This window comes from Diplotaxodon limnothrissa, linkage group LG14 (assembly GCF_057381915.1).
Source record: "Diplotaxodon limnothrissa isolate DT_005_m linkage group LG14, D_limnothrissa_male_GT1.1, whole genome shotgun sequence".
NCBI lineage: Eukaryota > Metazoa > Chordata > Actinopteri > Cichliformes > Cichlidae > Diplotaxodon > Diplotaxodon limnothrissa.
This window is the reverse complement of record NC_140609.1, coordinates 23,818,728-23,831,170: the sequence shown is the minus strand read 5'-3', so window position 1 is coordinate 23,831,170 and position 12,443 is coordinate 23,818,728. Positions and strand designations below refer to the sequence as shown.

Genomic DNA, 12,443 nt, shown 5'->3' with positions numbered 1-12,443 from the left:
CATTACGTATGTCTCAGTGTCAGTCATGCCTTGATGTGTGTACCATCTAGGATACAGCACCCTGACATCACTACATTAAAGGGGGTCATTATATTTCCCCGACTGCCACCGAAAAGTGACGTTTTTACAAAGTGACAAGTTTACAGTTTGATAAATCTGATTTTTTGTGTTGTGCGTGGGGAGTCATGAGATGGAAGGATGGGAGGAAGAGCTGGGTTGTCTGTTGGAGGAGGAGGTGGAGGGAGGAAGCGCTGCCTGTCAGCGACGCCCCGGCCCTGTCGTCTAAATGATGCTCCCAGGCAGCGGATTCAGATCCCATCCCCATTAGCATTTAATTTCTCTCTAATCCTACACACAGTCTCTGCCGCTGCATGGTAACAAGGGCCGCTTTGCCACGGCAGCGCCAAAACACCTCTGAGAGCAATCTGCATCGCGCTTCGCCTTTTATAGCTCGTGCCCTGTCGTAGCCATCATTCTTGCTTGACAATTAAGACCCTCAAATCTAATAGCAGTGATATTGGAATTGCAGCAAGACCCTTTTGAGGCCATGTCATGGGAAAAAAAAAAAGAAAAGGGATGTGCTTCCCAATACAGCTGTCAAAGCACAAGGCCCTCGCCCGTTCATGCCCGCTAAATGTTTCTGATGCACACACACACACACACACACACACACACACACACACACACACACACACACACACACACACACACAATAGGAAGGGGGAATATGTTGAGTCTTTGGCTGTGATCTTTGTAAAATGTGCTCTCCGTGCCCTCTTATCCAACTCTCCAAAGACTTGTTACAGCAGCTTTTGTTTTCTCTCCTACCCTCTCTCTCTTTCTTTGTCTCTAAATTTCTCTTCATCTTTTACTCATTGATTCTCCCTGGTGTGTCAGAGATGCTGCTTTCTGTTTTATTTCATTTCATTCTTTTTTATTTTTTTTCTCCACTAGCAGCATTTTTTATAGATGACGAGGCCTAGTAGCTTGGTGAAGTTGTCCCTTGGTGCTCTATGAGGACAGTTTACGGGAACATTCACTCTAATGGTTGCAGTTAAAGATTATCGTGGGTAAAATATTTTGTTGGCCTAAGGGACACAGCAGTTTTCGAGCTAAATTACATAGATGACATTTTGTAAGTGTGGCTGCCGTTGGTCCTGTCGCAAACTGTGCTTTGTCATGTGTCAGGCAGCAGGGTGCCAAAGTGAAAGGTGGATCATCTTTTTTGTTCTTTATAAAAAAAATTACATTTGGAAGCTTTTGTGTCAACAAGTGCTAAAAATGCCCTCAAGCACACTCAGTCTACCAGCTAATCTGTAGCTGGCCTTTACCAATAAACCATTTAAAATAACAAAATCCAACAATTAAAATATCATGTTGCTGTCTGATTTTTTTCATTTCAATATCTCTTTGTCTGTCACTCTTCTGCAGACTCCAGCAGAGCAGGCTAAGGTTCGAATGCATTTGGTCCTGCAGGCTGCGGGTAAGTGGATAATATTAATGTTTTTATTTTTGTCACAGCGTGGCTCAGAAATGTTGCGCCCTCATGTCGGGAATCTGTGGAAGTATGTAAAAATACTTTGCAGTGCTGCACATCTGTAGTCTGACAGTACAGTACAGTAATTTCTATGCAGAAGTGGGTATTTTCTGTCACTGTAACTCATCAGTCTAGGGATGTCAGTATAGGTCAGTCGGTCCACTGTCAGTCTCCCTTTTATTAATTGAAAGACAAATAACCCTTTGATAGTACTTAAGGTTAAACACTAAAGCAGTGGATTTACAAATTATTTACAGTAATGTGTTCAGAAAAACAACGCAACATTCTTTTTTGTTGCTGTTGTTATTTTTATTTTAAAGTGATTATTGATCATTTCTTGAGATTACCACTGACTCTTCCCTGTAGGAGTCCTAGAGACCAGTTAGCAACCATCTGGTAACCATCCGTCACCCAGTGAGAAAAAAATGTGTGTTCCCCAACTTGGTTGCTGGCAGTTGCTAGTTGAAAATGATTGTGAAGAGGTATATGTTCTTGAAAGCTAGATTGCACTGGTTGCAGATTGTCACATTCGACCATAGATTGCATGGAAGATGCAGACTTGTCTGCAAAGACTCGAAGTCAAGCATTTGCCTTCAAAATAAAAGTTTAACATGTCTTGACCGGAGCAGTGTGGCACAGTTGTAAGGCGAGTGTTCTCTGTTTCTGGTTTGTGTCACAGTTTTTGTAGTTTTTCAACTGCTCCACAAGTAGTTGGCAACAGTTTGCAGACAAGTTGTTGTCTTCCATGCAAACACTGGCACTTGTGGCAATCTGCTAGCGACAAAAACAATCACAAGAATGATTTGGGTGAAATAAAAACTTTTCATCTCATTTCACTCAGCAATAGGCAGCAGTAGCAGAATCCACCAACCACTACACAGTTTTCCCTCACAACTGGTGGTTGCTCAGTGATTGCTCGGTGGTTGCCAACTTGTCTCTCGGTTTGTGTGAGTGGGACCTGATGAAACCTGTGCACTGTAAAATTATTATTTGTGCCAATTCATTTAAATGAAATAGTGTGGCACCCTTTTTGATGTAGCTACATATTAAAGTCACAGCTGAGTGTTTTGATTGGTTAAATGTGCTACTTTCCCATGTTGGCCAAGTCGATTGCAGTGCCTTCAGTGGGTGAAATTCTAGTTACTGTAATAGTTGTGCTAGTACTTATAGGTAGCCACTGGGCGGCTTCACCAATGTTTAGCATTCTCAAAAATTGGAATTGGTCAAGAAAGTAGCTAACTATGTCTTTGCAATGCACTCATACGGTCTGTCCACCTTACTAACCCAGCAAATTAGCACTAGGTGATAGCGTCGGAGCCACCCTCACTTCCAAATTTGGCCATTTGCAGCTCCCAAAGAAAACTATAATTGACTAAAATGCCAAACTCAAGGCTTCGAGACAGTAGTCAAGAAACCAACAGGTGACCACTTTTACATGCAGTGATAAATATGTTAAATTAAAAAAATAAAAAGATTTTAAACACGTTTTCCAGCTGGACTGCTAAACCTTTTGGGATTAAGCCACAGTCTCTTGTCTCTCTCCACTGTGAACCTGAATGGGTTTCATGGTTGTTTTCCTCTGCACAGAGTCAAAGCAACCCTCCCCACATACATTACAACTACCTCTCACACACACAGACAAATACACACACACACACACACTCTCCACTTTGAGTGCTTCTGGGCCCATATTCACTGCAGCTTAATTTCAAACACTCCTCCCAGTACATAAGTCATAGATGTCACCATGTACACGGTGTATATATTCCAGTGTGTATTCGAGGGGTAGAGTTGCGAGCCAGATGTGACAGGCAGAGATTGACTGTGGAGAAAGATGTCTTCATGTTTACAGTCATACACACACACACACACACACACACACACACACACACACACACACACACACACACACACACACACACACACAGCACTTCAGAACAGGGCTCTAATTTCACCACAGGAAATATATGAAAGAACGAAGCATCTATACATCATCTATAAAGCACCCGCCAGCCACATACTTAGCTCACTTAAGACTTGTTCACCCTCGCCGTAGGCCACGGAACAACACTGCCATCCCTTGATGTGATTTCACTCAGTTGAACTTTAACTTTCGGAGCCATATCTTACATACTCCATCATATGTTAAATTGGCATAGTTTACATGTGAGGATTGGTGATTTTTAACATTTATTTTGTTAAAGAATGGGAACTAGTTTAGAAATATTTGAGTTCTCTCTTTTTCTTATGCGTATTCTTGTATAGGCCCAGCTCGTTGCACTGCCACCTCAAGGCTAATGTTGTACTAATGGCGGTGAAGCATCATAAAATTGAGCATGTGGCTTTGAGTGCATTGGGTCACACTGGTGCAGACACAGGCTCAGGGCCAGACGCAGGACTAAAGGAGAGGGTTTAATGCGCTGGACATGTCTCTGCTTTTCCTCTCTTTCCTGGAGGCTTCCAGAAGAACAGTTTTATGGCTCAGTCAGAAACTGTCTCCACCATAGAGCCGAGCCTGGCCTGTATCAGGTCTTCGGGTGATCATGTCACTCATAAAGACCCATAATAAAATACAAATAGGCAAACGGTTTTAACTTGATGAAATGCTTTATATTTAATACTTTTATAATTGTTTTTATTTCAGATTTATTTTCAGCTTTTTGCCCTCAGTTTTAGTCAGTGTGCCCTTGGTAATTTCATCACATTTGTATAATTACAATTATTAGGGATGTCTTTTTTTTTTTTTTTAGTTTTACTTCTAAAATCCTCTGAACTTGCAGCTGCTAAGTCTCTTGCTGCCAAATCTTCTTAATTCATCTGGCTCATATCTCTCCTTGCTCTCCCCATTTTTGCTTCTCTTCTCTCCGTCTATCTGTCCGCTCATTCTGCCTCACCGTCTTTGTTCCAGCGTTGTTAGCGGGTAGAGGGAGATAGGGATGGAAGGCGAGAAGGAAGCAGCAGATGTTGGGAGGTTGTGTGAATGTTAATGTCCTGACGTAGCCGTGGAGCTTAAGCTTCCTCCTCCTCCTTCTCTCCGTTCCTCTCTGAGCGCCCGCCAGGCTTTCTCTCTCGGGGTCTCCTGACATCCTTAAAGCCCGCGGCTCTCCTCTCCTCTCCTCATCTCTGCTCTCCTTCACCTCTTTTTCTCCATCCCCTCCCTCCCCTCCCTCCTTTTGTCCGTCTATGGACTCTCTCTAGTCAGTAGAGAGCAGATCATCCCATGGCTAAAGCGGCTCAGGCCTTTGTGTTGGGGGGCTCTGTGGACCTGTAATGAGCCCCCTCGGCTGGCCCGCTGGCCTGCTTAGCGCTCACTAGGGGCTTTGAGAGTGTGTGTGTGTGTGTGTGTGTGTGTGTGGGTGGAGCGGGATGAGGAGGGCAACACTGGCCCCCAATGAAAGAGCTGGATGGATATGTTTATGGGTCACTTCCTGCTTGGCCTACATATCAAACACGCACACACCTACACACACACTCACAGAGTACACCCCGTATTTCCATACCAAACTTGCTTATCATAATTTAATCAATAATAAGGTACTGATCAAAATTTCAATATTTATATATGTAATAATTCTTATGCACATAGAATTTATAGTAAATGTTGCATCATAGCAGGATGCAGACATTTTATTTATTACATTCTGAATGTGATTCATCGTTCCAAAATATATAAAGAGAAACCTTTTCTGTATCTTGTTTATGATATACGCCATTTAAAGCATTTTTTTTCATTATTATTGTTATTATATATTATTATATAGTGCTTGCTTTTCCCTAGTGTGGATTATCAAAAAATGTATGAGACAGAAAACGGAAAAACTTTTTGGAAGGCTGTCATTTCTGGAAGTTCATCTGGATTTATTTGGGCAGTGTACAATTTACATAGAGGCCAAAGTAACACTGTGTGACACCCTCCATATGTTTGATTCATTTGGATTTCAGCACAACTTATTTCTCTCCCCTGATTCATAAGTACGTCTCTTGAGCGACATACTGAGTCGTCATAAATCACACATAAATAAGAAGTATAGGAGCCTTGTTGTTTTCAAAGCTGACAAACACAAAAGAAACCACTTTATTCGATCCATACATACCTCCATTCAGACACACAGCAACCATGACACCCTTACTATATCTAATACTCTTGTTCCTTTCAGCCACTTGCTTGGTTCTTGGCTCTTTTCATAGCAGTGTCCATTTCCACTCAAATGAACATAAGTACTGTGCTCAGCAGCGGGCCTCTCCTTATCCACATGTCAATAGGGAGTGTTTGCAGAACACCCACTTAGGACCTGAGGGCCAAGGGTCATCAAAACCTCCTTCTTCCCTCCATTTGAACCTTTGACAGCAGCAAAACAAACAATCCTTAAGATCTCATCAGAGGCTTGAACTTGGAAGGGCTTCACTGGTCTGAATTAACTTCTTCTGTCAGTTTAACACCTAGCTGAAAAACCGAGCATTGTTTCAGTTTTCAACTTAAGCTATGGAGTTATAATGAAAATATATAACTCCATAGCTTAAGTTATAATGAAAACACCTAACACTTAACATTAATAAGGAATAATAAGACATATGTATTTGAATGTCTGGCCAATGTACTTTTTGATTGTAAGCAGTGTTCGTGCACATGTGTCATATTGAAATACAAAAGGCTCAAATTTGCAGCTGTTTTGTATCGATGCCTCTTTTTTAAAAAATACAGCTTTGATTAGGAAAAAAAAGCTCCAACTTTCATCAGTAATAGTGCGTCAAGTAAACTTGACTGGACTGTTCATCACCAGTCGGGTCAAGTTTAAATGTAGTCCAGATTCTTCATACTAATTATTCTGAAACTTATTGCCTTTTTATGAAATTATGTTACATTCCAAGTCAAGTAGCATTATTTTTAACAAGGACAAATCTTGATTTATTGAGTCAGTAAGAGTAACTGATAAATTCACTGTTGATATCTGTTCATGTCAGTTGAAATCCCGTGTTTATGTTTGCTTTTAATGGCGTTCTGTAAAAACTAAAATGAAATTAAGAGGCGAGACGGAGAACAAGTCCTGTTGAAGTCTCAGAGACCAGTCGTTCAGCGTTACATGTTTAATTCAGTTTTAATAAATATCACTACCGCTGCTACCAGGGTACGAAGGTGCACATTTATTTATTTTTATCAGCTTGTCTGTTGAAGTGTCTCAGTCTCTTCTGTTTGGGTTTGCGTGTCTTTTACTGAAGACGCAAAGCGTTGCGTGATCAGCGAAGCTTAGCAGCATCATACGATAGGACTAATTCATCCAGAGTAAATACAGGGTATTAGGCTTCTTGGTCACAGCAGGGTTCCCAAAAACACACACACCCTTTTTCTTGAGCTTTCTCCTTCTTTCCTCCGTCTTCCTTGTGCGTCTAGGTCCTGCTGTCCCTCCCACCCCTTCCTGCCCACCCCCTTAGGCCCTGACAGATGTGTGCTGAACAGACCACATACATGGAGGGTGTCACCTTACCCCCTCTGGAACTAAAGGGCTAATGCGCCGCATTTAGGAGGCTGCCGCCCTTTGTTCTGATAGAATAAGAGGTGACGGGGACTGGGCGATGGAGGCGAGACCCAGTCCTTTTTTTTTGTTTTTTTTGTTTGTTTTTTTTTGTTGCCTCACTCAAATACATACCTTTTCTTTATAAACTTGGTCTTTCTTCGTTTTTTATTATCTCTACTGTTATTGCCATCTACTTAGATTGAGCAATCTGCACGCGATTGCAGCACAGGATTTGTTAGGCGGCGAATTGTAGTTATCGCATTATCCATCTTCATCACCTTGCTGTCACTCCAGTTGTGGCAACACTCTTTGTATGACATGACTGAAATGATTGTCACAAACACAAGTGATGACCTTCATTTCAAAGGGGATTTTCTCTGTAAAAACACAAGGGAATTACCCTGTAATAACTCCTAACTACACGTTCCCCTTCGCTCGCATTCAGTCTAAATGTATGCCCGTTTACTATTACTAGGGTGCTCTGCAATCAGAATCAGGGAATCTCTTGGTTTAAAACATTATAAGCAATTATACATAATGGTTTGATTTAAAGACAACACTCTATGCTTTTTGTAATTTACTCTCTTGTTATAACAGTCATGTTTTGCTTTCCTAATTTAACAATAAAAGTTTGGTCAAAGAATAGCTTCTTAAGTGATATTTGCTCATGTTTTAAAAGCCTTACTATAACATTGTATTCGTTTAGTGGAATTACAGAGAGTGTAGTTTGATATACAGTTTGGTTTCCTGTTAGTGTGATCATAAAGCTAGAAAGGTAACAACATTGCTTCCAGCGTATTCAAATAAAGGAAAAAATTACACAACTGCAGCAGAAATCTCCTTTGCATCTCTGCAGGAATGCATCTCCTGTTGTCCTCTGAGAGGATAATGGGACAAGAGTGTCCTGTAATTTAGTCTCCGTAACCATTGATCAGCTGGATTTATGTGCCATTACCTCACTGTTCCAGTCAACACTCGTAATTATGTCTCTGAGGCAGAGGGAGCGAGAGAGAGTGAGTATGGGGCCTGCACTTATACAAGACCCCGATACCTGAATAAGATTTTTAACAAACAGCCCCTAACACACACTGATAACCATGTGATCGGTGGAAGGGTTTGTCAAGCTCACTTTAAAAACTATACCATATAGTGAGCATCCACAAAACCCCCTCGAAAGAAGTGCACATTTTAAGGGTGTGTGTGAATTTTAAAAAGAACTGGATGTGCGTTCATCTATACTTACGAGTAATCTCTATTTTCAATAGGAAGTCTTTCAGGTCAGGCATCTGTCAGTCGTGGGGAGGGGGTATGATTGAGCAAATGACTGCACGGATACGAGGTTTATGTGCCAATTGATTTTTGGTTTGTTTTATGGGTATAATAAACGCAGGTCCAACTGCATCCTACGCTTTTTCATGTCCTGCTTTCTTGCTTTTCCTGCATTGCCATGGTACGGGAACAGTTTATCTGATTTAACATTAAAGCTACGGCAAAAATTCAACAGCAACACTGCAAAACGCGAATGCAGTCTTAACTTTGGCTAAATGATGAGTTCTCTCCACCTTTAAAGAATAAGCATTTAAGGATTTTGAGAAGAATTTGGTCCTCGTGACTGCTCCTCTACAATAAGTTTATCAACTTCTATCAACCTCACTTATTTTAACAGGAAGCTCTTCATCAATCGGTCCAGAGCTTTGTGTAACGTTTTCATCTTATTCATTGTTTTTATTGCGCTTTAATTATTATATTTTTTTAAATTAAAAGGTATACATACACTGTATTAATTGTTTATTTAAGTAAAATGTATCTGGAGCTTTTTTGATTATCGGTGCAGTCTTTAAACAGGAATCTACGCTGGTTTTTTGAGTCATTTCTTTGTCAGTTTGCACCCCTTGCTAACTGTGGACATTTTTCACAAGTTGTCAATATTTTGTTGTCAAACATTTAATCAAACAATATTTTCAACAAACCCGTCATGCAAATAACTGGTAGGTGCAGCGGTAACTAAAAATAATTGGCTACAGAGGAGATTAACTGACGAATGGATCAGCAGATAGTCACTTGTCAATTATTTTGATAACTCTGTTTATTGATGTGAAACACATGCTGGTTAAAGCTTTCAAAACATGGAGATTTGCTGCGTTTTTCTATCTTAACATCATTATATATTCAATATTTTTCGGTTTGAGGAGGGTGTGGGTTGGACAAAACATTTGAGGTTTTCTTCTTTTACTTTCTGGAATTGTACTGACTAAATAATTACTTCATTAGTTGAGAAAATATTAGGTTATTTGGATGCTGGGGTCCACAATCGCCTTTATTTATTGTCACTTATTTTAGCCTTACTTATCCTTCTCTGTGATACTGAGGGTTCAGGTTGTCGATACTACTTGTCAAATTAATGTACAGCTTTCCTTGCCCTGCCTTAGGGAGTAGTATATACTGTACCAGACAGAGCCACTTAGAGGAAGTTCTCTGATTCTTTGTGTGTGTGTGTGTGTGTGTGTGTGTGTGTGTGAGAGAGAGAAAGAGAGTAAGAGATTGAGGAAAGCTTTGTTTTTCTTCTGTGGGCAGATTTCAAACAGCATCTGGTGAGCTCTTGAAAAAGATCGTTATGAGTGTGTTCAAATCCAAACTGAATCATTATTGCACCCTCCTTCCTCCTCCTTTACTTTTTCTCCCCTCCTTGTTGTTGGTGTTTGGAGACACATGGTGATATCTTTCCCTCCTCCCTCCCGCTCTAACTCTCTCTTTCTCTCCTCTCAACATGTAGGCATTTCCATAACAGAAAAGGAATATTTTTAATTTGCTGTTTTCCATAATTTTGCAACATATGGTTTAAACGATTTTGATGCAAATGTATGTGCTAATTATTTGCAGACGAGCCTTAAACAGGCCAGCCATTGAAGTGAAATGAAAGCAAATTTGCAATCACCTTAAATTTTGCTAACCATTTACTGTTAAGTAAACTTTGCTAAGTAATTTAATTACCTTGGACCACTGGCAGGCATTCAGGGCTTTTTTTGGAAGATGGTGGAGAAGGGAGGCTGAATGCAAAGAATGCAGAGCGTGAGAGAAAGATTAGAAGGAAAGAGTAAAGACCGTGTGTAGCAGCAGTACTGCAATTCTCACCATGTGAAAGGTATTGCTGCAAAAGATTTTGTGTCTAGGGCATTTTTTTTTCTTCTTGCAAGGGAAGACGGTGGAGAGGTGAATCTTTTAGCAGGTCGTACTGTGATATCATTTGGTTTTTAGGATCACCCCATCTCCTCACTTTGTGTTTGTAAATATTTCTGCAGGCGTTTAATAGATGTAGCTGTCCAATTGGCCCTGGATTAGACATAAATAGATTGCAGCAAAGTGTTGACCTGTGCATTCCTGCTTTCGTGATTTGGAATAATTTCCACCCTGTGACACACTAGTCTTCATGTTAAGGCCGGGGCCATACAATTATGCCAGAAATGCAATCGTGTTTTGGCTGTTCCAGTAGCCGTGGTTGTTAATCATGATTGTTGGTCTCAGTGAATTTATGCAGAGTGGGATAGTGCTACTTCGGCAACGTGGCTCTACATGCGTGCTGGGTTTTTGAAAAGTACTTTACCTGCAAACCCCCTCCCCCTCTGCTATGAACTGAAGAGAAACAAACTCTGTGATGTCATTAATAACATCACCATGTTACTAAGCATTTGCCATTTGATGAATCATGTATATATATATATATATATATATATATATATATATATATATATATATATATATATATATATATATATATAGTCAGATTTTAACACTCTCCAATTTTCACATGGAAATATTCAACCGCTTTTTTTTCTAGTCGTCATTCCAACTTTGGAATGAGCGTAATTGTTTAAATGAAGATCGGCTGTGTTGAAATTTCATGCAGGTTATTTGTGTGATCTGAATCGGCAACAAAACTGTCCAGTTGGACCGACGTGTAGCCTGTCTGTAGCCTCGGCCGGTCTCGTATCACAGGCCAGAAAAGGTTCATAGGTGAGGTGTGTTTGAAATTAAAAAACGCTCATAGGCCCGAATGTGTGTTTGTGATGTTTCGCTGCCTTCTGCCCAGTGCAAGCCGCAGCCCAACTGTGACCGTGAATACAAATAAGCAGATACAGAAAATGGCTGAATGAATGTTCGGATGGGAGGCTGAAACAACCTTGGATTCTGCACACATCCAGCTGCATTCTTTTGATAGCCGTTTTGGTAATTGAATAGATAAGGTGTATTATTTTTCCTCTGGCCTGTAATGGTATTTATCCATGTAGATTGTTTTGGTTAAATGTCCTGTTTTGGAGATACTTTAATGTTTGTATCGTCATCAAAAGTAGATTCGAAACCAGGCTGATATGATTTGTCAGTGAAAAGAAAATGGCTGAAACAGCTTACAGCATGGTTTTATGTTTAACAGTGTCATGATTAGTGGAAGGAAATATTGCTGAATTAGATTAAGAGAAGGCAGACATGTCTACAGTGGCTGTTTCCAAGACTGGGTAACAGTGCATTCGATAACTAGCACAGGTCAAAGGAACAAGCGTCAAGGGTTGTTTGATGTCACTTAAATCTAATCTAAACTGTAAGTTGGGCTCCAGTCACACATTGCTAGAGACTTGTTAGTTGTTGGCAAGTGCAGACAACTCTGTCTCCCATGATGGAAGCAAGTTTTTATTGCAACAACCTCAAGCAGACGCTCAAGGACTGGTTTAGAAATGCATATTTTCCCACAGCAACTGGCGGTTGCCAGGAGTTTGCCGACTGGTCTCTAGACATTTGTGACTGAGATCTTAGGAGAAGAAAGACATTTATTCAGGAGCTGTCTCAATATGGATGAATACATATACAGGCTAGAGGAACTAAGGTGGCTCAAGAGTTGGGTGTTCGCCTTGTAATCGGAAGGTTGCCGGTTCAAGCCCCGGCTCGGACAGTCTCGGTAGTTGTGTCCTTGGGCAAGACACTTCACCTACCGCCTACTGGTGATGTCAGTCTGCCCCAGGGCAGCTGTGGCTACAACTGTAGCTTGTCTTCACCAGTGTATGAATGTGAGAGTGAATGAATAGTGGTATTGTAAAGCGCTTTGAGGGGTCCCGAAAAGGGCTATATAAATGCAATCCATTATTATTTATCAGTGGCAAAAACTCCAGAGCTTGTTAAGCTCAAATTTAGCATCTCTTCATGCCAGCATGTAGAGCCTCAGCTGTTGTGCTACAGTCCTGCATGACTGAGTCACAGGAAATGACAAATGTAAATCCAAGCAAATGCTAGTCAAGCTTTGTGTAAATGTAACCGAATCTGCCTACCAGCGCCTCCAAAGCTCACAAACAAACAAATTATATCTCATTTAATATGTAAAAGTGTAAAAACAAGTTGTGTTTTCA

General features: G+C 40.7%; 1 protein-coding gene across 1 annotated transcript in view; it reads left to right on the top strand.

Moving 5' to 3' along the window:
* rsrc1 (arginine/serine-rich coiled-coil 1) overlaps positions 1-12,443 on the top strand; it is a 120,692-nt gene that overhangs the window by 54,723 nt on the left and 53,526 nt on the right. The window contains exon 6 of the mRNA XM_085370453.1: positions 1,432-1,483. Within this exon, the coding sequence (XP_085226579.1) occupies positions 1,432-1,483 (52 nt within the window). The remainder of the gene's footprint in view (positions 1-1,431; positions 1,484-12,443) is intronic.